Genomic DNA, 25,589 nt, shown 5'->3' with positions numbered 1-25,589 from the left:
ACTAGCGAGCCCTGATTAAATATAAATCAATATTCTGTTACTGTAATGCCTATTACTCGCTTCAGATGTTTTCAGAAACATCTTGTAGTGTACTGTTTAGCTGTAAAATGAGAGCGTTTGCTCCGGCTGCAGGGCGGTGCTTGGTTTTGGCTTGACTGTTTTCAATATGGGGCCGGATCACAAACAGCTATTTTACAGCTAAACAGTATATATATCATATTTGCTCAAAGTTACTGACTGCGGCTTTAACTTCTGTCCGAAATCAAGGACCCACTGTTTCAAAAATCACTTTGAATTTTGATGGTAAATCTGCCACTGTTATCATTGTAAACTGCCAGGCGTAGCAACAGTAACTAAGGGGTGTGGGGTTTCAGGGCGGGTCGTTTGACACACCTGCGGGTGCACCGTACAGACAAAAGAAGTAGTCCAGGCTGGTTTGGGCTGCTTTTCTAACGAGTTTGCTGTGTCTCGTCACTGGCGCCATCCTGAGCGTCAAGGTGGTGCCAGTGTGTGTGTTGCCCTTTAAGACCATTGATTGCAGTTGGCTATATACGGTCTCTGCTCTCTGAGGGTGGAAGCAGTCCCCTATACAGTTAAAGCTGTTAGGTAAGCTACATACATTGAATTTGATGCCTGAAAGCTCCAATATTGTGAGGAGGTTTTGTGTCCATCACATCTCAGGTCGTGTGGAGATAACCGTTGAGCTGCTGACTGACTCCTGCTGCTCTCCAGTTATTTCCATCCTGTCTGTGATCTTTGTGCTCTGACATTAAAGCAGCAGGCAGCAACACTGGCGCTGTCTGAGCTTCATTACAGGCTCCATTTAACACTTCAGAGCAGCTGCACACCTGACCACCACGCACTCCACTGTTTATACTGTTCCTTTATCTCCACTCTGTCACGGACTATTGAATGTTTTCACCTTAACATGTTTCTTCATAACACAAACACTTTAATAGAATCATGAGCAGCATGTCAGAGCAGTTCAGTTACACTTCTGAGCTCCTTGTTCGCTTTGTTCTCTTGTGTTCGTTCAGGAACAAACTGAGCTTCAGTGACTCTGCTTCATGCCTGCAGTGTATGCAGGACATTTCAAACTAAACTAAACTCATCTTTCTTCAGCACTTATTATCAGTGCCCACTTTAAAAACACTCCTACAAAGTTGTTTACTCAGCGTTCAAATTACACCGCGGCTTTCGATGGAAGGCACTGTACACATGCACGTGCAGTAATGCGCCTGCCAACGTGCAAAACTATACCACCAATACATTTCAATTCATACGGAGAAATATTTAGCCTGGGACAACAAAGAAACAGAAACATTAATCTCTCTATGTCGAGAAACAATAAAAATTTATTTATGCAACTTTGGAGAAACCAGCAAGATTTTGAATAATCTCTATAAACAGATTTTGCATTCACATGATGTAGAATCTGTGGCTCCACAGGATAAGATGTTGGTAGCAGAAGTGTTCTGGTTTCCATTTGTAGTTTGATTAGTATTGACCATATTGACATTAGAGCAGGCTTTGGTTGAATGCAGGTAAACAGTCCGTGCGGAGAGCAAAAGAGGCTGAACACATTGGCTGAAATGAAATCTGGGAACCCACCGGCTATTGTCTGACATTGATTAAGCTGTTTATTGGTTTCAAATTAGCTTGTAAACTGGGTTCTTGTGAAACAATACGGTCGTACACGTCGTCTCTCAACTACAACTCCATCTCAAGTTGCTAATCGGACTGTAAATCAAAATGAGAAGCACACGGAAAAGGAAGTCTTGGCCTGGATATCCGCTGGCTACAACGGGACCCCAGACTTATAGCCCCTTGACCCCTAGAGGCTTATCCATCATCAGACCGATAGCCGATGGGTTCTGAGATTGTTTTTTGAAAGTATCCAACCAAAACAATCGCAGCCCCTCCCTTCAGGCCTCCCTCCAAAACACATGAACGCACACTGCTTGACTACGTACCGTATCCAGCTACCTCATGTCTCATTTACACCTCCTAACATTATCATAATGAACGTAAACAACGAACATGGCTATTGTTAGTACTCAGAGCTGTGAGTGTGCACAGACAGGCTGGCAGGTAGGTAGACAGACACGTAGCTCGTCCAATCACTTCATTCAGGACGGGTTTATCACAGTCCTGCGACAGCCACAGATACCGGATTGTTTTCTTTCTTTTGTCAGAGCATTTGATTTATTGATTGCTGTCGGGATGTGATGAATTTCAACAAATATAACAACATAAATTTGATATAATATTATATATAAATAATATAAATATACATATATATAATAATAATATAATATATTTCTACAGAAAAAAAAGTGGCACCAAAAATGCGCTCAAATGCGCAAAAAGGAGCTCATGTCTCTTTCAGGGGAGCCGAGCTCCACGTAGCCTCCCTGTGTTTTGAAACCTGTTTTTACTTATTTATAACTGGCCCCACTTAGAATTGTGTTTTGGGGGGCACTCTCAAGTATCTGATAGTTTTGATACTCAGTTGTACCCATAAAAAGGCAACCAATTTGGACATCCAGGTTCACTAAAATTAGTGAACCTTGTTGCAAGTTTGAACCAGTGCTGAAGTATGACGTATAATGATGCTCCTATAATAACGCTACTACTCTCCAGACGTGTTTTCAGATGGATATCTTTGTGGGCTGAGTTAAATTAGCTCTGTACCTCAGGTCTGACGGGGTCTTCGATGCCGACCACGATAATGCAGGTGAGCTCGTTCAGGATCTCGTTCTCGTTTTCCCAGTTGGGCTCTCCGGCCTCGGCGGGGAAGTCCCTGTAAGCCACGCAGATGGTCCTCAGCCCTTCGCACGCCATCGGCTCAATCACCTTATGCACCATCTCGTCGCGGTCCTTCAGCTTGAAGACGCGCGCCTGACCCTGGGCGTCCAAGACACGGGAGCATCTGGAAAGATGAAAATAGGAAATACCATCCATTACTCCATCCACCCCGCCTCTTCCCTCAGACATTTTCAGTTGATCTGATCTCTTTTCTTACTTTCTCAGGACGATCTCTGATGCTCCTTTGCTGTACATGCGGTAACCTCCATCGGCGTTCTTCAGCACCGTGCTCATGGACTTGCGGGAGGAGTTGAAGGTGTAAACCTTGTAGAGTTTCTCTTCGGGGACCTCTTCTCTGATTGGCTGGTAGTCCCTCTTCATCTCCAGCACCAGGCCCAGCAGAGCGCACTCGGTCTTGTTGCCTACGTGGCGGGGCAGGCCGCCTTCTTTCTCCGGAGGCTGAGGAGGGACAAAAGGTTTGGATGTGATGTGATGTTAAGAGGAACAGAGACATCTGATCGCCTGGGCTCAAAAACGTTCTACTCTTGCTTAATGAATTACAGAAAAAACGTCTCACCAGGATCTTGGTAGTGTATGCCGAGTTGATGGAGATGCTGTTGACCATGATTTCCAGAGTCTCTGGTTTGATGGCGTCGGGTTCGGGGATGGTTCTGTAGTGCGTGTCGCCGATGTACGCCTGCACCACCGTCATGCGGTTCATGGTCAGCGTGCCCGTCTTGTCTGAGCAGATGGCCGTGGCGTTGCCCATGGTCTCACAGGCGTCCAGGTGACGCACCAGGTTGTTGTCCTTCATCATTTTCTAAAATATGGAGAACGAGGTTACAGGCTCAGGTTTGACCGTTTTGAGAACTACATGACTTGATGAAATGTCTGAGTGTAGATATCAAATCCTAAGAGAACATGATTATGTGAGGAGTTAAAAATCCATTGATCTAACACTTCCCATAATCCTGCTTACCTTGACGGAGTAGGCCAGAGAGATGGTGACGGCGAGTGGCAGCCCCTCAGGAACGGCCACCACCAGCACCGTCACACCGATGATGAAGAACTTGACGAAGTACTGGATGTAGATGGGGGTGCACTCGGCCACCCAGGATCGACCCTGGATCCCGAAGGTGTCGATCACAAAGAAGAGGATGAGGATGATGACGGTCAAAGCCGACATGATCAGACCTGGTTGGAACGAGCAGAGTTTAAACACAAGCACACATCCTGTTCATGTCAAGTCAGTTTTATATGTAGAGGCCACTGGTTTCCACAGCGTGAAATATAAATGACGACCTGTACTGTAGGCTTCACATTACAGCCATTAGCTTGTGTTTTTTGTCATGGTTTTTGTCTTGGTAACACCTTTAAAACACCTGGTGGTGCATTCAGGGACAATCCGATGTCCAATAACTACAATATGACAAAGTAAGTGAATAAGTAGAAATGTGATTTTGGTTGTTTTGGGTATTAAAAAGTTTGCGGATCAGCGTCCCTATGGCCAAGCTGTCTAACATACCATGTAATCACAATGTTCTCTGTTGCATGTCATCCTCTTTGCTCTCTCTCCATGTTTTCTGTCTGGCTCGATCATCAATGATCAAATAATGACACAAAAAAAAGTTTGCAAAAAGTTGCAGACTTTCATGTTTGTGGATGTATTAATTCTTTAATGTTTGACTTGACTGATTGCTGAATTCAACATTTGAATATATCAGGCTTGTAAAACACACTGAAATCACAGAGGAATTATGGTTAAACCACAGACAAAATAGTATTATTGGTTTATATTTTAGCAAGGCGGTGAGGTCTGGATGCAAAACAAGGGTAAACGTATGAATGAAGCCTCAGTATACAATTTAAAAAAAAAGTCAGACAACATCCTGAGTGTAAATCAGAAATAGGTGAGACCAGGTGAAACAGAGAAATCCACTGCTTATGTTTTTCTGCTTCACCTCTCCCGTCAAAGTGTTTTTGCCCAAATTCTATTCCTGTAGTTTAGAACTGAAGCCTGTCCTGAAAGCCCCTCAGTGTATTAAGGTCAATTGAAATGACACAGAAAATACCTTCAATTCTGGGATGAATCATGTTCCCAATAAAACTGAGTGCATTCTGACCCTCAGCCTCTCAGTCCCTTCACTGCCTGATCACTCTGTGTGCTACTAAAGGATCAGTCCCACATGTCTGGAAATCCTCTTGTTCTTCGTTTGCCCCAGAGTCAGATGAGAAGATCTCGAATAGTTAAGGTTAGGCATTGACCTTGAAGGTTAGGATAGGTCGTCGGGTAGCAAGTCTCACGAGAGTTTTTGCAAGTTTTCGCAATTTGCGGGATACCTTCGGCTTTTTACACAGAACACAGCAACAGCACCCCTACGTGGGCGACTGTAATAATCACATCATCGGGGTAAACAAATGGTCCTCAGAATAAAAGCAGATTAATGAAGGCGTGATCAATGACTTTGCAAGATCATGTTCTGCCCTCATTTTTAATTTCTTGTTGTTTACTGCTAATTATCAAATGTTAGCATGCTAAGACGCTAAACTATGATTGTGCACATGGTAAACATTATACCTGCTAAGCATCAGCATGTTAGCATTGACATTGTGTGCATGTTGCTGATGTTAGCATGTCGCTCAGAGCACAGCTGTGCCTACGTATGTACAGCCTCACAGAGCTGCTGGAGTGGCTGTATACTTTATGTTTCGATAAGATGGTCCTGGCAGTATTTCAGGGTGTACTTACCCTTTGCATCCATTGTTTTATAACTGTGTTTGAGTCCCCTTCATTATAATATGACTATATGGCTGCTTTAATATTGTCCATTAAACGTATTTATTTAACCATTTATTTCCATTGCCCACTCCCCTCCACCCTCATATTAACCCTTTCCCCTTCAAAGCTTTAACGCTGCATTAACCAACACCATCACTTATTTTAATGTACATTTAAGGGCTGTCAATCGATTAAAATATGTAATCACGATTAATCGCATAATTGTCCATAGTTAATTGGGATTAATCGCAAATTGATCACAAGCTAGTATGACATGGTTGGTACCAATGGATTCCTTAGGTTTTCTAGTTTCATATGATGCCACTCTATCTATCTTCACTCTCGCTTTAAAACTGAGCTCGCTACAACCTAAAAATCGCAAGTTGCGTTAATGCGTTAGAGAAATTAGTGGCGTTAAAACGAATTTACCACGTTAACTTTGACAGCCCTAATGTTAATGTACATGTATTTATTTATTGTTAAACACTGCAGTATCATGCACTGTTGTGATGTTTTGATGGACTTACATGCCAGTGGAAGAACAATCCACTCATCACATTTATTACTGCCACTTGGTCACTTTAAGATGCATAATTGTTGTGTATCGTTGTGTATTGTGTGCGTTGTCTTATGTGCCAGTGCCAAAGACAAATTTCCATTTTATGCAAATCTATTGGACAATAAATTTACCTAAATCTGAAAGCATTTTGGTGAATAAATTGACCAGACTTCAAGTTGGAAGGTGGATTTTCTCTTTTGATGGAGCTAGACTAGCAGTTTCCAGTGTCTGTGCTAAGTTAAACATGTCCTGTATGTCCAGAGATGAAACTGATATGATGTATGATGTGTGTGCTCCTCACCAGCCTTCCCGATCTGTACAGCCAGTCTGGTCAGTTTGCCCTGCAGCACCGATTTCTCCTTCTTGGTCACGTTGACCTTCTTCACCGGTTTGACCTCCTCTTTCTCCTCCTTCTCCTCCGACTCAGTGGCATCCTCGCTCTTCAGCGGCTGGATCTCCAGGGCGATGCCGTCCTGGGTTTTGGCTGGGAGGGGGAGGAGGGGTGATAAGGTAGTGGTCGGGGGGTAAAAGGAGGAGGAGGAGGGTGGGACCGGGGTGCAGAGTAAAGAGAGATGATGAGGAGGAGGAGGTTTAGGAGAGGTCAGGAAAGGGTTTGTGATGAGGAAGAGGTGGAGATGAAGGAGGATGAGGAGGGAAAGGGTGATGAAAGATGGTGAAAGAGGCAGACGGTTGAATTTTTTAGAATGAAGATGGAAGAGGGGAAAGATTTCAGCGTGGTCAGGAAGGGGAGCAGAGGATGAGGGGAGGAAGGCAGGACGGGTTGACAAAAGGTGAATGAATTAAATCAATAAATAATAAATAATAAATAATAAATTACAAAACAAAAAGGAGGAGGGTTCAGGAGTGGTTTGGGGATGAAGGGTAGAGAGGCAGAGAAAACGTTACAGATTCAGTTGGATGGGAAAGCAGAAAACGACCGAATGAGTTTTTGTCAGAGATCAGAAAAGAGACCTCTGACTCTTTATCAACTTTAACATCTTTATTAACACAGTGAACCTTTGGCTGAATGCAAAGAGTCACATTTCATCAATTAATGATCACAGAACATTCATGAAAAAGGTCCAGGTAGCTTTCAGAGAGACGAGCTGGGAGCAGCAGTTCATAATGAAGAGCAGCAGACAGAACAGAGAACAGCAGATACAACAGAGAGGATTTAACCGGAGGCCGTCAATCACACACACACACACGCTGTGTTTGTTTCACATCAGAGTTTGGAAACGAGGCTGAGTTATGAAGTCTGCTTTCACGTCCTGCTCGCCGGCTTTGCTCCTCATTTGCATAAACAAACTGCATATTTGCATTTCACTTCATCAGCTGGGATCCTGTTTGGACTGTAGTACTGTAACGTGGAGCTGTTTGATCTGTTTGATATCTGCTCAAGAGCTTACACTGAATTCAGCTGCACTCGCTCCATCCACTGCTATTTGTCATATTTCCATACCAAAGAAATGTGAACTAGTGATGAACGTAAACAGAACAGATCTACACTGATCTGACACGCTGAGTTTTGATGTGCTGTTTGTCCTCGTGAACAACTGAGCTGACAACGCTGACTGAACCTGGGATGATTTATTAACATGAAATGTTCTGATCCATCAGCTTACTGTACTGTCCTATATGAAACCTTGTTGGAGAGTCACTGCCGGGAACAATGTCAACATCACTCCTGGAACCAACAATACCAACAGATCATGGACATAAAGCAGGTTTAGATTCCTGGATGACCAATAAGCAGTTTTTAAATAACAAGAGGAAACTTCAGGTGTTCACTGCAAAACTCTGCCCAGGTTATCTCAAATCTAACCAGGGGATTTTAATGGAATTTAAAATTAAATTAAAAAGTGATGAACCTGTTCCTATTGTACCTACTGAGGTGTCAAGTAATAAAGCCTGTTGGGTCATCGACTTTTGAGATCAGATGCATTACTTTTTTTTCCCTTTCTGCTGGAGAAACTTTCACTTGAAGCAGCCAAAAAAGCAAAATAAGTAATAATTATTAATAATAATAATCTGGACTGTTTGGTAGTGGAAACCATACGGTCTTCTTTTGTGCCGTTTCTTCAGTGAGTTTTCAGTGGTAAATTGAAGTTAAAATGTATTAAAACAAATTCACTGATTGGACCTCATGCAAGAACAAATAGAATCAGACAATATAATAGGGATGTACAATTAATAAAAATTTTATCGAAATCGCAATATGGCATATCATAGTATTTGTTAAAATCACAATATTTGTTAAAGGTGAAATGTTGTCAAAATACCATTTTAAATTAAATATTGTGGTGCTGCAGAGATGTCCTGGCCTACACATCGTATTCTAAAACATCTTTGTTTGGTACAGATTCCCGTAAAAATCACACCATATTCATTTTATTCATCATATTATTTTGTTTTTCAGTGAAAATGAGAATAATGATGTAAAGATGATCATTCCCTCTAATATTGCAAATCATATCGCTATTGCAATACCAGTCAAAATAATCATAATTAGATATTCTTTTCAAAATCGTGAGCCCTACAAGAGTGTTGCCTTCAGGGATTTAGATGATTCATGTACCGACTGTCTACCTTTCTCCACAAAGGAGAAACACACAGTAGCATATAGCCTATGAGAAAAACATGATGTGAGGCACCACTGCTGGGAGTACTACAGGGGTTTAGATGCACTGAGGCTGGTGGCATGGCTGGGGCGGCACAAAAAAACAGTACATTGTAAATTAGTTGTGGGAAGAAGGATTATTTGAATAACTGTGGAAGAAGCTTATTGTGCTGTATTGTTCATAGTGTGAAGGTGGGAACGCAGTGAGGCTTACTGGGGTTTTATGGCATTAGACTCTTCATGATATTTCTTATGTGTAGATGTATTTTCCGGGTTAGTGAGTATGTTTTTGTTCTTCTGTTAATGTCTTTAGGGGTTGTGGCTAAGGTACTACTGTCGACTTGGAAGGCTGGAGACTCATTATGTGTGTCTTTTGATATTGTCTTCCTACAGTGGAATTTTATTTAATCAACTTTCTTTAATGATAGAACTCCTCAGTTTTATCAACATAAATAAAGCGATGATGTCTTGACAAATTCACCAAGTGAAATTTGTTTTAACGTCTTAATTTACTATAATACGGTTAGAGCCGAAATATAGTTTTTGTTATTGTGGTTGGATGTGAAAAGGTTGTTTTTGAAAGGCTAAACGCCAACAAATATGGATTGAAGCAGAGTATTTCCTTAGATTTTGCTAAGTAGCAACAAAAATATATATTATTGAATAGCTTTATATACACTTTTGTATAAATTATTCCATAAGTGTGTTATCATGATTTTAGTTATACATGAGAAATCTAATTTTGACAACCTCAGAGCAGACAAATCCTGGCGCAACCACTGTCTTATTTTATTGACTTGTGTTTGTTCTATATCTTGTGTTAATGCCTTAATTTCTTGTGTAAAGCTTTTTGAATTGTTGTTGTTGTTGAAAGATGCTATACAAATAGATTTGCATAACCTTACCTGTACAATCTAATCCAATCTTATACAACTGTTCTGCCATAAAGTTTAGTTAATAAAGTAAAATAATAAAGTCTTAGTTAAAGTTGGTGTTGGACTGGAATACATCATATTGACAGGTGTTTTTATTCTTTTTGTTCTTCTTATTTACAGTATATACACGAGGGGGGCAGAATATTAGAAATACCTCTCAGTATAATGTACTCTGGTACAACACCATCACTAACTATGGCCATCATGCAAAACATATCATTTGATTAAAACCTCTATGACAGAAAAAATGAACATTATAGGCATCATAAAAGTAAAGTTTATGGCAGAGCAGATGTATTGGATTGCATTAAATTGTACAAGTGTACTTAATAAAGTGACCACTGAGTGTATTTCATTGTTTTTAATGAGATGGATGTAATAAAGTTAATGCATAACTGACTCGCCATTAATGACGTAACTCCCAGTGGTGTGACAATCATTGTAGTGATTTTCACTAGATTGCATAGCAACTGTTAAATCTGTGTTTTTATCTGATGATTTCTGACTTGAAGCTCAGAAGTGTGAAATTTATCTTTTTTTACTCTTGGGTGACATTTTTGTAAACGAAACTTGTCTACAAATGCAGCAGAGCAGATCTCCTTATAAAGCTATTTAGGGGCACCGATTAAGCTAATGACCAAATCTCAGGAAGGTACACCTCCTCGTGAACAGGTGGTATCCATCAAGTTAAAACCAAGGATTTACAACGAGGGATGTTTGTACACTCATTCGAACCATCGTACAAGCAAACCTGATGGAAAAAGAGAGATTTAGGATAAGAATACAGAGATGTTCTTGCATGGGGCTCAATGTCTCTAAAATGAAATGTGCTAAAATGACCCAACATTTCCTCCCAGCTCACTGTTCATGTTTTGTAGAAAACATCCACAGTGAGTTTGGAGAACTAGAGAGTGTATCTTTAATGTGATTTTTTGGACACTTCTATCCCAAAACTCCTTCACTGTCATTGTCACTGGCTCACTCTGAAGTTCCCCTTTTTGCTAAAAGGGAAGTCATTTCATAACAGCATGACCTCAACATGACATTTAGACACTCTGTATGTGGAGATGAGTCGGTGTCAAACCAGGAAGCTGTGGAGCTTTATGCACATGGTCCACTCTGAAGACAAGCCACAACATAGAACTAACTGACACAGCTTCACACGAACAGGACTCAGACCCACTGACCAACCACAGAACTGTAAACAGGCGCAGCACTGAACCATGGGAGAGAGCGCACGGCGGGCAGAGGGGGAGGGGGTGTCTGACAGTAAAAAAAAGAAAGCAAGTCAACAAACAGAAGACGAACTCAAAGGATCACCCCGGAAAAACGGAAAACGACAGCGATGCAGAACCACGACAGAGATAGACAAGAGGAGGTAGAGGAGGCTGCAGAGCTGTGGAGGCTGCAGGAGACTTCAGCAAGACAGAGAGATAACAGAGAAGAGGGAGAGAGTCAAACAGTGATTACAAGACAACATGAAGTCCTGAGCAACACCCTGCAAGGAGGCAACAGTGAGAGAAATGAGAGGAATCAAAGGCGAAAAAGAAAAGAAACTGAGGATACACAAACAGAACAGACGACAGCCCACAGCCCACTAATACTGCAAGGGTGCAACTCCCACACACACCGACAGCCAACATCAGGGCACTGTTTGGATCAGTTGGGGTTTCTCAACAGAAAGTCACATTCATCAGAATATAATAAATGTGTGGAAATGTGTGATGGGAAAACATTTTGAATACTCCGCTAATTCTCAAAAACAATGAGGCTTTCATTTTTTTGCTGTGGGCAAAACTCAACACCTCCTACACAGATGTTTCACATTAAAAGCCTTCCAGCAGCTCAAAGGACAAATTCCTGGAAGGCTTTTAATGTGAAACATCTGCAGGAAGTTTCATTGATGCTAATTTAACAGTAATCGAAAACAACAACAACAAGGCAAGTAGAGGTGACTAAGTGAAAGAAAACAGCATTGGTGTTAAAAAGAGAAAGTGTGAACAGCAGACATGACTGTTGTTGTACTGATGGAATTCATTTTAAGGAGCTTCCCTGTTTTCTGATCTACTTTAATTTGTTGATACAAACACTTCAGTACAACAACAGTCATTTCACCACTCTGCTGCTCTTATTATTTTTAACACTAATACTGTTTTCATTCTGTTATTTTTTTCCAGTTGCTTCTATTTTTCAGTTTTTTTCTATCGCTGTTGTGTTACTTCCTGCACAGATGTTTCCCTTGAAAAGCTTTTCACCAACTCAAAAGGCATAATTTCCCCTACAGCTTCAACAATTAGCTGATTAATAAACATATCTATAGACTAGAATTACCACCTCGCGGTTGTATGCCTCTGCCAACCAGAAAAGTGACAGTTTACATTCATGTCTGTCCAAAATATCACTTCATTTCATCCTGTTAGACATTTGTGTGAAAATGTCATAACTAGCATATGAATTCTTGAGATATGGCCCAAAACGTGTTTTGTGAGGTCACTGTGACTTTGACCTTTGACCACCAAAATCTAATCAGGTCATCCTTGAGTCCAAGTGGACCTTTGTGCCAAATTTGAAGAAATTCGCTCCAGGCATTCCTGAGATATCGCATTCATGAGAATGGACAACCTGAAAACATAATGCCTCCGGCCACGGCTTTACCTGATAGTAAACTGAATATCTTTGGGTTTTAGATTGTTGAACAAACAAGCAATTTTGAGATGTCAAATTGGGCTTTAGTTAAGTGTGATGGGTGGATTAATTGTCAATGAAAATAATCCTTAGGGGTAGCCCTAATACTCCTAATATTCCTCTTTCCTTTAGGCTTTTATAGTGAAACATCTGCAAGAAGTAACAGTAGCTTTACAGTGATCGAAAAAACAGCAAAGTAGAAGCGTTTGATGGTATTAGAACCAACTGTGAGTGTTTAGTTTAAAGCTGCATTCATAGGTTTTTTGGCCAATAGGGGGCAGAATAACTCTACCATAAACTGACAGATACACAATCCTGAAACATTATAAAGTACAAACAGCTGCCTACTTCTACATCCACCAGACACAAAGAAACATCATCATCCCATTGGAGTTGTCAGAAAAACAGTTGCTGGTGGAAACGTTGATGAGAACGCTGAAACAAAAACCGTACAGTGAATGTGCTTCGAAACCAAAACTAGGAGCTAAAAGCTAAAAGAGGCAAATCAATTGACCCTTGGCTAGGTCACACCACTCAAACCCAAATGCTCCTTAGACTCTCATGCAATTGTTTCAGATTTTCTTCTTTTTAGGGCTAGTATAGTGGATTTGGAGCTACTCATGGTTAAACGTTGTGCCTGGGGTACGTGTAATAGAGAGCTACAGGATTGAGTCCTAAAACCCAGAAATGAGTTAGCATTTTAGCACTTGCGGTTCCCTCGTCTGGAAGTCAATGGGTTTTTTGAATGGGTTTTTAGTTAGATGTCTGAAATAAGGTCTGTGGTTAACACAAGCTGAAGAGATTTTAACGTTTTGTTCTACGATATAAAATATATCAATAAATACCCCATTAGTGAATTTTGAACCCTTTATGTTGTCTTAAAAAAGGCGGTTGCTAACAAGTGGCTAAATGAGACTACTAAACGTCATCACGCACTCGTCCACCTTTACAGCCTCGTTGTGTATACTCACGCGACCGTGGTGGTGTAGTTGGTTTATTTACGTTAGCTTTTTACCTCTGGCTAGGGTGACCATATTTTCAAACCCTCAAACCGGGACCCTTCAGTGTTACGCACGTGCACGTTCATGCAAGCACCACAGGCATTTTCATCAGGATGGCTAACTTTTGATGGCTAACATTTGAGAACGGGGTGGGATCAGAGAGAAGGCATTATTATAGGTGGGTGCAATAGTGACAATCATGACTTATCACATTCACTATTTTCTCCCCCCTTTAATCACAGGGCTATCCCCGTCATGACGCACTGTAACAGTTTGGGAGTCCTGTAGAGAGTTTTCTCAGAGGACACTTATTGTTGTCTGGGACTATGGAAATTATTTTTAGTATACTGAATGTATACATTTTAATTTTGCCTTTTAATGATTGTAACAGTTTATAAAGACCTACCCCAACTTAACAGGAACAGTGTTGTTCTTTAATTTCAATGTTTTCTGTCTCGATCACCAGGTGATGGTGGTTCACTTTTACACTGTGATCTGTCTGCTTCTATTTTTATCTTTTAAACCTGTTTTAGCTGCTGAATCAGTTTGACATCCTGAAATATCCTTCAAACGCATATTGTCGACCCTTCTGTCTGCTTCTCTCTGAAATGGCTTTTTAGTTTTTCCAAAAATTAGATAATATTTATGCAGGGAGTGCAGTTAGTGACAGTGTGGGCTCCATGGTAGCTCCGACAGCTTGATGGAGTACCAGCAGGGGGCGGGGCTTAGCCAAGGGTCAATTGAGCTGCCGAGTTGGTGACAATTCTCTTTCAGAAGTCGTCCATCTGACTGAAGGTGTTTCTGCGGATTTTGTTCTCTATGTGTTTTTAGTGGAGGTCATCCGTGACTGCAGCTCTGTGAATTATTTCTGTGTGCAAAAGTGTGATGAGCGTCCAAGAGCAAGGAGTGTGTGTGTGTGTGTGTGTGTGTGTGTGTGTGTGTGTGTGTGTGTGTGTGTGTACATCAAGAAGCATTCGGTCCACAGCAGATGCTCAAACCATGGGAGGTCGGGAGGAGGGGAGCTGTGTGTGTGCGTGTTGAGACAGCTTGCAAAGGAAGTTGGACATGTGTTGGATCACACGGGACATTGAGGACGGTTGGCTGGTCGAGTTTGGAGGTTGGAGCGAGGACGTCATCAACACAAACACACAGCCATCAAATCCCTTTAATATTAAATATTGAGGGAAGCACCGAGGGAGCGCTTGATTGCAACACAGCGTCACCTATGAAGGACACCATAGAGGTCAGACTAGCATGTGAGAGTGACCCTCGCTGGTGGAGTTTTATTTGTGTCTCAATTCTCCGAGCACGATGGGACATTTGTGCTTTTGCAAAAACATCAATTATAGTTTGCAGAGAAACTATTGCAACTCAAAGAATAATTAAATTTCATTTTGCACTCAATAAATATACTTTGTGTTAGATATTATCAGCATAAGCACACAATGGCACACTCTTTCATTCAGTTGTACTCATTTGCTCTCTGCACACTCCCTCAACCAAAGCAGTTTCTAGTTTTTTTAACCTTTATTAAATTCTGTTCTGGAAATTAATGGATACTTGATTAGCTTGTAACCTAGTTATCTTGGTAGGTAGCTAGCTAACTAGCCAGATAAGCAATAGCAGTATTAAGACACAGCCAAGGCATTATAATCATTGAAGTAGTTCCTTTAAAAAACAGAACTTTACATGTGAAACCCTGAATTGAGTGTAATATTTATCTTACTAGCTGACTTACTAAATACTACCACCCTAGGGTGCCAACTAATGATTATTTTCATTATCAATTTATCTGCGATTACTTTCTTGATTACTCATTAAAGGTGCAGTGTGTAGGATCTGGCGTTGTTGCAGATTGCAACCAACTAAAGGTTCTCTCGTGTGCCAAGCGTGCAGGAGAACTACGGTGGCTGACGCGAAAAAACGTGAATGTCCCCTTCTAGTGCCAGTGTTTGGTTTGTCCGTTCTGGGCTACCGTAGAAACATGGCGAACTCCGTGAAGAGGACCCGCTCCCTATATAGATATAATTGTCTCATTCTAAGGTAACAAAAACATGATTCTTATTTTCAGGTGATTGTACACCAAAGAAAACATACTTATTTATATTCCGTTTCTGCCAATAGATCCCCCTAAATGTGACACAGTTCCTTTAAGTCTATAAAATGTCAGAAAATGCCAATCATGATTTCCCAAAACCCAACATGACATATTAACATTAATAACCATATTAATATAAACATTGCTTGTGTAGTCGCACCAACAGTCAAAGCCAAAGGTTTTCAGTTACCATCATAGAAGACCAAGAAAGACAGCAAAATAGACACATTTGGGAATCTGAAAGCAGTTAGGTTTGGCATAATAGTTTGAAAAAATTACTTATAGTATGCTTTTACAATTAAATATAGCACAGAAAAAAACATTTCTTAGGTTCAGATTTATTTCTAATTCAGAGGCACGGTTAAAGTTATTTTTTTAATGGAACTATCAATGATTATAATGCTTTGGCTGCGTAGCTTTCAATCATCAAGTTAGCCATGTAGCTTAGTTAGAGAGTAATTGACTAAATCAGAGAGAGAGAGAGGTTATTTTTATGTGCCAATGTAGATAATATTAAACACATGCACTTATTGAGCAGAACATAATCATTCTTTGACACTCCACAAAATATAATTAATGTGGTTACAAAGACTCTTTTCTTGTGCTCAAAACGTCCCGAGGCGCTCTCAGAATTTAAGGCACAAATATAAACCCATTGTCACCCCTGTGACAGTTACCATGACAACTGTGGACTCTGTGATTGGCTGTCAAAGACTTGAAGGTTGAGAGTTGCACCCTTTTACAGGTAAAGCAAGGCGAGAGAACGTCCCCCTTTATACAGCAGAGAGAGAGAGAGAGGGAGAGAGAGAGACTGAGAGAGAGAGAGGGAGAGGGAGATGGACTGGACACTCCCCTCCTGCCGCTGGGTGGAGGGTGAGGAGGGGGTGAGTAACAGGGAGGATGGAGGGACAGAGAGGGACAGATGGATGAATGGAGGGGTTACCTTTGTTGCGATTTTCGGGGGGTCCTTGTTTTTTACCTGTTCGGACAGAGAGAGAGGGCGGAATGCTGATAAGATGGCTCAAAAGAAAAATAAGATCAAATCAAACTGAGGGAGAACACAAAGTTCAAACTGATAGAAACCCACAGGTGTGTGTGTGTCATGTGTGTGTTGTGGGCAGGAATGGACCAATCAGAGGAGAGAGACACGCCACTTCCTGCTGCGGAGAACCAACAGTGTTTGACAGCAGAGATAATCAATTTATCAATACCTCAATAATCAAAATAAGTTTGATTCAGAAATTCAATTGTATGTTAAAAGATATGTATGTATTTGGTTTACCACAATGACCTGAGTATATGTACATCAGTTTTATACATACTTGCGTATTGTTTATATATTGGTTGTGTTCATGTTGTACATATAGGTACATTCATCCATGTATTTAGTTTTTTCTATTGTTCAACATTCATCTTCAAAATTCATCTATATGAATAGGAAATGAGTTAGCATTTTAGCACTTCCGGTTCTGCGTCTCGAAGACAATGGGTTTTTTGAGTGGGTTTTGGGTTAGATACCTGAAATTTTAAGGTTTTGTTTTAAGACATAAAATATGTGAGTAAATATCCCATTTTTTAAGTTTTACGTGTCTTAAAATAGGGGTTGCTAAGTGGCTAAATGAGACTACTACATGTCATCACGCAGAACACTTGTCTGCCTTTATCTTAGTGGTGGTGATGTGAAGTCATGCAACCGTGGTGTAGTTCTTTTTATAGCCTAACGTTAGCTTTTTACTTCTGGTGATTGCATTTACGCTTCAAAAATCCAAAAAGTGGTGTTCATTTGTGTAGGTTATCTTGCTGAACAAGTATCATAGACTTTTATTCGCCACGGATCTTATTAATTGCAATAATCAAAAATCCAATGGTAAAATCCCATTGGCTTTTTGTCGAGGGAACCAGGGAGATGCTAACTTCCTGGTTGACCAACCAAAATACATCATCTAAATACACTGCAGCACTCTATAATGACATTTCCAACAGCTATTGGTTGGAGAGGCAGTCAATCTGAAATGTTAACATTCTTGGTAGTTAGTTCAAGTCTTCTATTGAATGGCATTACGGAGAGCATAGTGCCTGAAAAATGGAAGCATATCAGTGCAAACAGACTTCGACGGAGTCCAAATGAAAGACAGCAGAAAAGGTTATAAAATGTCAAAATAAATTTTCTGAAAATTCCTGTGTAGCACTATCCATTTGTCTTGTATCCATTCATTGGCTCATGGGAATCCAAACAACTATTTTTGTTAAACTATTGCTGAACAACTTGTTTGTTGGCCTCTGTCGAAGTCTGTTTGCACTGATATGCTTTCATTGTTTGGGTGCTCTGCTCCCCTTAACGCTATTCAATAGAAAACGTTTTCTAGGACCATAGAGAGCATAGGGAGGTGAGAACTATATACAATTTATATTGTTTTTGGCTGAACTATTGCTTTAAGGAGCTGACCATAAATCACAACGTCCTTGGTTGCGGTCTGGGAGGGGAAGCAATCTCTCTCTCATTTAATTTCCTGTCGTCTCTCAACTTTCTAATAAAGGCAGCAAATTGAACTGATCTGTTGAGGTCGAGGTTTGATTCTATTCAATGGTTCTGAACTGGATTGTTATATGTGGAAAAGGGTGCTGATTGGTCAACAGTTATTCTTCCAAATTAAAACACTTATTGTGAAAATGTTTCTCAAACAACGTGTGTACTGGTTCAGGTTGTGTTTAGTTGTTGAAGTGACTCTGATGGATTCAGTTTACTTCCTTCACTGCAGATATCTGAACTCTGACCATTAGGGCTGTTTGCATATGTACACGTGGTTCTTAACAAGTGTTATTGATCTTTGTCAGCTGCCATGCATTGATCAGATATGTGACAGGTGCAGGTCAGGTGTATTTTCCTTCTCAGGGATATTCACTTCCTGTTGCCCTAATACGGAGCTCTCTGCTGATTGTGAAAGGAGGCTTGGCAAGGTCAAAGCCGACATGAACACACACACTCACACAGCTCTTTGTTATTCACCTCGAGGTTTGTGATTGATGACAAAGACTGAACTGCTGCAAGAGAGTGTGTGTCTGTGTGTGTGTGTGTGTGTGTTTGTTTGTTTGCACATACTGGAGGCTGTTATGCCTGTAAGATAACCAGTGGGTGTGACTTTACATGAATGCATGAATGTGTGTGTGTGTTTTAGTGTGCATTTGTGTGTGTTCAGTGGGTTGATGCAGCCACGTGTGACGGTAAAGTCTGCTGTGGTTCTGCTGTTACCAGAACTCAAGAGACACACAATGTGTAAGTGTGTGTGTGTGTGTGTGCGCGTTCTTGTACTTCTATCTTTGTGAGGACCGATTAAAGTTTCAGACTTTGTGGGGACAATTTTAAAAATGAGGACATTTTTGGGAAATGAGGACAATTTCGGTAAGCGAGGGCATTTTGTCTAGTCCTCACTTCTTCAAAGGGCTTTTTGAGGGTTCAGGTTTGGTTTTAGGATTATGGTTAGAATTAGATTATAGATTAAGGTTACATTTAGAGGCTTGGGAATGTATTATGTCAATGAGGGCCCTCACAAGCGTAGAAGTACAGACACATGTGTGAGATGCTGATTTAAATGCTCTCGTCTTCTGCTCATTTTCAGTTTAATTTCAGTTGAATCTGAAAACTGGTCTTGTGGTTCTCCTCATTAGGAATTCATTACTGGTTTCTTTTTTTTAAATCACTTACTGGAGGCCGAAATGTACACCTAAGCGTCTCTCTCCGCTGAGCTGGTACATTCAGCCAGTTCACAATGAATGCCTGACAAACTCAAACTTTAGCCAATAAAACAAATGATCAGACAAAAAACAAACTAAAGAAAAAAGACATGAGTAAAAGGGGGTTAGCATGATCACAAGCAAATCAAAAGCAATAGAGACCGACTGCAGAAGCCTGTTGGTTTACATCAAACTGCTCTGTGATAGTACGAGGACCATCTGGACTTTTTGAAGGGTTCCGCTTCAAAAAGCAACTGTATGTAAACAGAGGAAGGTACGTTTCGCAATTTTAACCAACATTACATCACTGTCAAATCAATACCTCAGTATAGTGGCCATAAAACTACCATGAATAAATGAGACCACAACGTCGTATTCACTCATGTGACCAACCAAACACATTTTTTGTAGTTTGGTGGATTATTTTGTCTTTTGGATGGTCTGCTTGGGAACACATTTCAAAGTGTTGACTGACTGAAAATGATGCATTCATTTGCAACAAAAATGATTTCTGTCAGGCTTCCCATCTAGCAATTATTCAATTTACAATAATAACAATGGCAGATTAACCATTAACATTATTAAATGTAATGCTAATGCTAACTCCCCTGAGTTACTTGAGAACCATATAAAAGACTCCTAAATAAGCATTTCCCAGGTAGGGAAGAGCTATTCATCTCTAATGTTATTATAATACAGTTTAGCAAGAAAAAAATGTATGATCAGCTATATTTCTTTCAGACACAGTCTTGATTACAACTGTAGGCAGTTAGCTAGCTATCCAGTCATGCTAACGTTAGCAGCTTACATTGACTACAAATGACGGCACCCTACAAACTCTTTGGGTGGATAGTATTATCTCTTACTACAACACCATGTACACCGCTTCAACATGTGGATAAATCCAAACTCTGACAAGCCTGCCACGCCCTGTTTAAGTTGCTGAGCTATGATTGGACAATCACTGTTTAGAGGAGGAGTTTAGTGAACGGTCAATTAGAAGTCAACTTGTTGTCGTACACATTGTTGTTCAGCAGATATGATCACTACAGGTGAACTCATCCGTGGTCTCATTTATTCAACTGATGATGCTTTTGTGATCAGATTGAAGCTCACTAATGTTAAAATATTATAGTTAGACCCTTCAAACAGCTCTGCTGTGATCAGCTCAGACGGGATGAACTCTACCTGCTGACAGAGCCGAGTACGAGTAGGAGAAACTTCAAATCAACACCAGCTGATAAAAACGTGCAAATATTTCCAATCTGCACTGTTCAAACAGTAGAGTAGAAATATTCAGAAGCTGACACGATGGTAGTTGTCTTTCTTTCCTCCCAACACTTCACACACTTAGTGTCCTCGTATGACCATCAACACTTCAACATGAGTTGTGTTTTTTGAGACGTGTGTGACAGACTTTGTCTCATGTCTTACTTTTCTTGACCTTCTTCTCTTCGTCATTCTCGCCGGCTCCAAGCAGAGTGAAGATGATGCCAGTTTGAGAGTTGAGGCCGACGGCTGACACCACCATCCTGCCTGATCCTTCCATTACGTGAGTCCCTGAGGAAAGATACAAAAAGAGTCACAAATGAAAATTGTTTTTTTGAACTGTCACTGTGTTACTGCCATTTCTTTAGCATTTTATCGGTCTAATCTTTTCTTCAGCTGCGTCATTGATTACTTTAAAAAGACCCCTTTTAGCATTTTGCTGTACTTCAGTGTTACAGTTTGCTGATATTATCAACTTGTGGAGTTCCCCAAGGATCAATCTTACGTCTACTACTTTTTAATCTTACAGTATGTCAGCTCTTGGTGGTGCTATCAGGAGACATGGCAAATCTTTCTATGCTGATGACTGACTGATGTGGCCGAGACTCCCGATGACACAGGATCAATTGTTGCTCTTTATAGATGTAAATTTTAGTACCTATATATCACAAAAATGTTTACATCCAAACAAGTATAAACCAGAAATATTAGTTATAGATTCTGAGGCTCAGAGAGGGACACCAGGGTTGCCAAATTTCATGCTTTTGACGTGAGACACTCGCTTAAAGATTCTGGAGCCATTCCTTGATTAAAAATAAAGCTGTTAAGTTACTTCCAATGTCTGAAGGTCAAACTTTTCCCATATTTCAGCACCAAGACTAGTCCATAAACATAGAGGCCACATTACGGAGACACAAACACAAAGACCTCTTCAAAGTCCCAAAACAACTGTCATGTATGTTGAGTTTTGCCCCTTTCACTTAACTCTACAACTCTGCATCTATTAGAGATTGATTTGTCCAACAAAAAAAACAACTTGGAGAAAGTAACCACCAGATTAGATCCTCCAGGACTTGTTCATGCTCTTTTTTGTGCACTGAGACAATAATACTCTTTTCCCACAGAAATTAGTGTGTTTATGAAGGTTTTTTAAAGACAGGAAAACCTGCTAAAAATAGGCGATATACCCCTTTCCTATCACAAGTAGACGAGTAGCTTTTCTGTTTTTTTTCTGGTGTGTCACGTTCAACATCACGAATGTGTCGGAAAACAGGGTTAGTAAACACAGGAAATATTACAGTAGTTACTTCATTTGAATATCCGTTTCTTGTTCAGTCTCTCTTTCAAACTGTCAAACCAGAGTTGGTGATTGTTGGAACAGTGGAAAGGCTAACAAAGACGGTTTTGATGAGTTTTATTTTGTTTCTGTAGAGTTTGAATGAAGTGTGTTTCAATTATCAGTGAGGTAGCATCACTGTTTCTGTCAGTAGACTCTGGTAGCTTTGAGGAGCGCATATAACGGCTGTGAATTAAGGGATTATTTCAACCAAACCAGAGTCGTGATTGTTGGAACTAACCAGGACGGTTTTGATGAGTTTTATTTTGTTTCTGTCAAGTTTGAATTAAAGTGTTTTGATGATCAGCGAGGTAAAATTAATGTTGTCTGACTGGAGTCTGGTGGCTTTGAGGAGAGCATATTAATTGTATGTCTTGTAAGTTAATAAATTATAATAATTGTCCAAATCAATGTTGATTTTATTAATTATATATTCACTTCAACATGCATCACATAACATTGTGCCGGAAAGGGGGTGAAAATTAGCGTCATGTCCACCCGGGTGTTTCCATCACATCAAAGCTAGATATTTGTGGGTGTTAGTGTTTTTTTTGTCCAATGGGAAAGGGGCTTAAGCAATTTTGCCCTTACATTAAACATATTAACAGTGTTGATGTTGATATCTTTAAGGGATTTGATATCTTTTTTTGTTCCCATACGCATTAGTTTCCAATTGTTTTACTTTTTATATTCGTATTGTCTTATTATTAGCCTATATTACCTGTAGAGCACTAACTTTTATGAAAGGTGCTATACAAATAACACGTATCCTGACAGCTGGTCTGGTCTGATATGGATATAACAATAATATACTGATTAATTACAATATCTGATTCCACATCCTGCTTCAGAGGTGTTATATTCCAGACAAGAATAAAACAGAAAGAGTGATTGTGTTTGTTTAAGGGTCGTGAATATCAGCAGAACCATCAGTGCTGGTCCATGTCATGAGACTGTGAGCAGGCACTCACCGGACAGCAGCATGGGGTCCTTCTCCAGAGACTTTCGGACATGATCGGACTCTCCGGTGAGAGAGCTCTCGTCAATCTTCAGGTCGTTGCCTTGGATCAGGATCCCGTCAGCAGGCAGCAAGTCTCCTGCAGGCAAAGAGGTCAGGGGATTCATTTCATTTATTTCTCGAAACAGCTGCAGTGTAAACACATTTTTGCTCTTTGCTGCAGTCCTCTCATACTCAGATGAAGTCTGTGCACCAAAATATTACATTAAACACTCTCCTATTAATGCAAAAAACAGACTTTACTGTAAAAGGGAAAAAACAACTAAAATCTGATCTCAATCTGCCCACTCTGTAGTTGTTATTGTTAAGAAAGATCCAAGGAATCCACAGCACGCTCATGTACTTCAAAGTTTAACAAAAAGATGAAGAGCAGCACACTGTCTTTTTAGCTTGCATTTAAATTTTCTTTCATCCTCCTTAAACATGTAATTATGATGCATCACTTATTAGCCACAGCCCTGTCCACATACTTTAGTGCACTTCTGGTCTGAGTCTGTTTTTCCTGGTTTGGTCCAGGACACTTAGTCCCAGTGAAGGGAAATGTTAATGATATTCTAAACAAAAGTGTGCTTCCAGCTTTGTGTCAGCAGTTTGGGGAAGGTCCTTTCCTGTTTCAACATGATAATGCCCCTGATCACAAAGACATGTTCATTAAGAAATGCTTTGTGAATTTTCCTTTCCTGACCCAGAGTGGATGAGGCTGAGAGGTTTTGGAAACTTAAAGGTATGATATGCAGGAATTTTCTAAAAGATATGACCTACTAGAAGTGTTGTGGAGGTGTCTGTATCTACAGAGACCCTGCAGCCCTCCGCCTTTTGCTTTTCTTATTATTTTTAGTTTGGGACGTTTCTGGACTTCAGCAATAACGTTTTATTTCTCTGATTCACTGCTTTGTTCTCACTAACGCCGCTCCCTCTCTTCATTCACTGTATAGCTCACTCGACCATCGCTGCGCTCTCTCCCTCGCTCATTGTGCCGTGGAGGAGGGGCCAACTTTGAATGCTGTGTGTTTACAAACAGCAACCAACAACTGTTACATAATATACCTTTAAAAGACTTAAAAAAATGTTATCATGGAAAATTACCATCCAGTCATGTTTGAGTCTGTCTTTAAACTTTTCTGAGGCAGTTATTGACATCACAGATTTGATATTTCAGTCGGGTGTCTGGTGTCTCGTACCATATTTGATCTGAGCGATGTCTCCCACCACGATCTCGGCCACGGGGATCTGGATGACCTGGCCTTTGCGGATGACGGTGAACCTTTGTTCCTGCTCGATGCGGTTCTGCAGCCCGCGGAACTGCTTCTCCTTGGACCAATCGTTGAAGGCTGTCACCAGGACCACAATGATGACCGAGAACAGGATGGCGGCACCCTCGATCCAGCCAGCCTGGGACTCGCCCTCGTCCTCGATACCGCCTGCAACCTCGCCACATGCTGCGTGAGGACAAGAGCATGTTAAATTTGACTTTCACCAAATAAATACCTGTATGTCAAGTCTAAACAGGCAGAGCACCTCTGTCAAACTAAAACTGTACAACTTACGGTTTCAAATAGTTTTAATTTTAATACCAGTTTTAGCAACAATGTTTTCAACACAAATACTTCAACGTGAACTTTAATTTTTCTATTTTCTTTTTCTTTGTATAATCAAAAATATCTATTTTATAATTTTCTTTTAGTTTTTGAACATCTTTGTTACCGTAGCCAGGATTTCATAAATACTGATGTTAAATTATATTGCTGATAGGTAAATAGATAGATAAATAACTGAAATATGACCAAATATTAAATAAAAAAATATATGAAGGAGGAAAGAAAGGAATAAATAAAATAAAATAAATTTAAAAAACTAAAAATAATAAACCAAACGAATAACCAAAAATAAATATATTAAAATAAAATAAAAGTTAAAGTAAGTTTATATACAAAAAAATATACTGTACATAAGAAAATGAAATATAAATAAATACATAAAATAATAATAATGCTGAGCTCCCACAAAAATAGATTACTGAAAAAAATAATATATAATACAATGAATAAAAATAGAAATTAGATTAAAAGAAATTACAGATTTAATCATTCAGTTAATTGCGCAAGTTACTAAAACCTTCAAACTGACACACGCTCAAAAATATACAATAAAGCTGTGAGGGCATGACCTCAGTGTTATCTACGGCCCTGTCTTTCAGTTCAGACTCTGCCTGTACTGACCTTCACTGTCGCCCCCTGGTGGATGGTAGAAGGACAGGCCCAGAGAGATGATCGCAGCGATTTCCAGAATAATAAGCGTGACGTCCTGCAGAGCCTCCCACACCAGCGCCAGGAACGACTTGGCCTTCTTGGGGGGGATGAAGTTCTTGCCGAACGCCGTGTGGCGTTTCTCCAAATCAACGGGGTTACCAGACAGACCTGCAGACACGAACACAAGTCATCAATAATCACATCAATCCAGAAAACTAACTAGAATGCATCATTGCGTCATAAACAAAAAGTAGGAACGCATTTTTGACAAAAAGTCACACTAAATGCTCTTTTGAAAGAAAAATCCAAGGCCCTCTGAGTGAAATAAATAATTCTGCATAGCTGACACCACCCTGAATTGGCCAGAAGCCGTCCTTGGGGACACAAATGAGTTTCATGTGTGTGGATAAAAGCTAACAGGAAAGCACAGTATGTATACTGTATGTACAGTATAATAAAATTAAAATGTATTTTAAATTCAAGGAAAAAATGATGGGCTC

The 25,589-nt window shown here is 40.2% G+C and overlaps 1 protein-coding gene across 2 annotated transcripts in view; it reads right to left on the bottom strand.

Moving 5' to 3' along the window:
* LOC141769520 (plasma membrane calcium-transporting ATPase 1-like) overlaps positions 1-25,589 on the bottom strand; it is a 112,826-nt gene that overhangs the window by 24,970 nt on the left and 62,267 nt on the right. For both annotated transcript variants that reach the window (XM_074638681.1, XM_074638692.1), the window contains exons 3-12: positions 25,060-25,257; positions 24,022-24,279; positions 22,794-22,919; positions 20,652-20,777; positions 16,429-16,464; positions 6,448-6,630; positions 3,788-4,002; positions 3,386-3,628; positions 3,026-3,267; positions 2,695-2,932 (exon numbers count right to left, since the gene is read on the bottom strand). In XM_074638681.1, the coding sequence (XP_074494782.1) occupies positions 2,695-2,932; positions 3,026-3,267; positions 3,386-3,628; positions 3,788-4,002; positions 6,448-6,630; positions 16,429-16,464; positions 20,652-20,777; positions 22,794-22,919; positions 24,022-24,279; positions 25,060-25,257 (1,865 nt within the window). The remainder of the gene's footprint in view (positions 1-2,694; positions 2,933-3,025; positions 3,268-3,385; positions 3,629-3,787; positions 4,003-6,447; positions 6,631-16,428; positions 16,465-20,651; positions 20,778-22,793; positions 22,920-24,021; positions 24,280-25,059; positions 25,258-25,589) is intronic.

This window comes from Sebastes fasciatus, chromosome 1, assembly GCF_043250625.1.
Source record: "Sebastes fasciatus isolate fSebFas1 chromosome 1, fSebFas1.pri, whole genome shotgun sequence".
Lineage (NCBI taxonomy): Eukaryota > Metazoa > Chordata > Actinopteri > Perciformes > Sebastidae > Sebastes > Sebastes fasciatus.
This window is presented reverse-complemented; position numbering and strand designations above follow the sequence as displayed.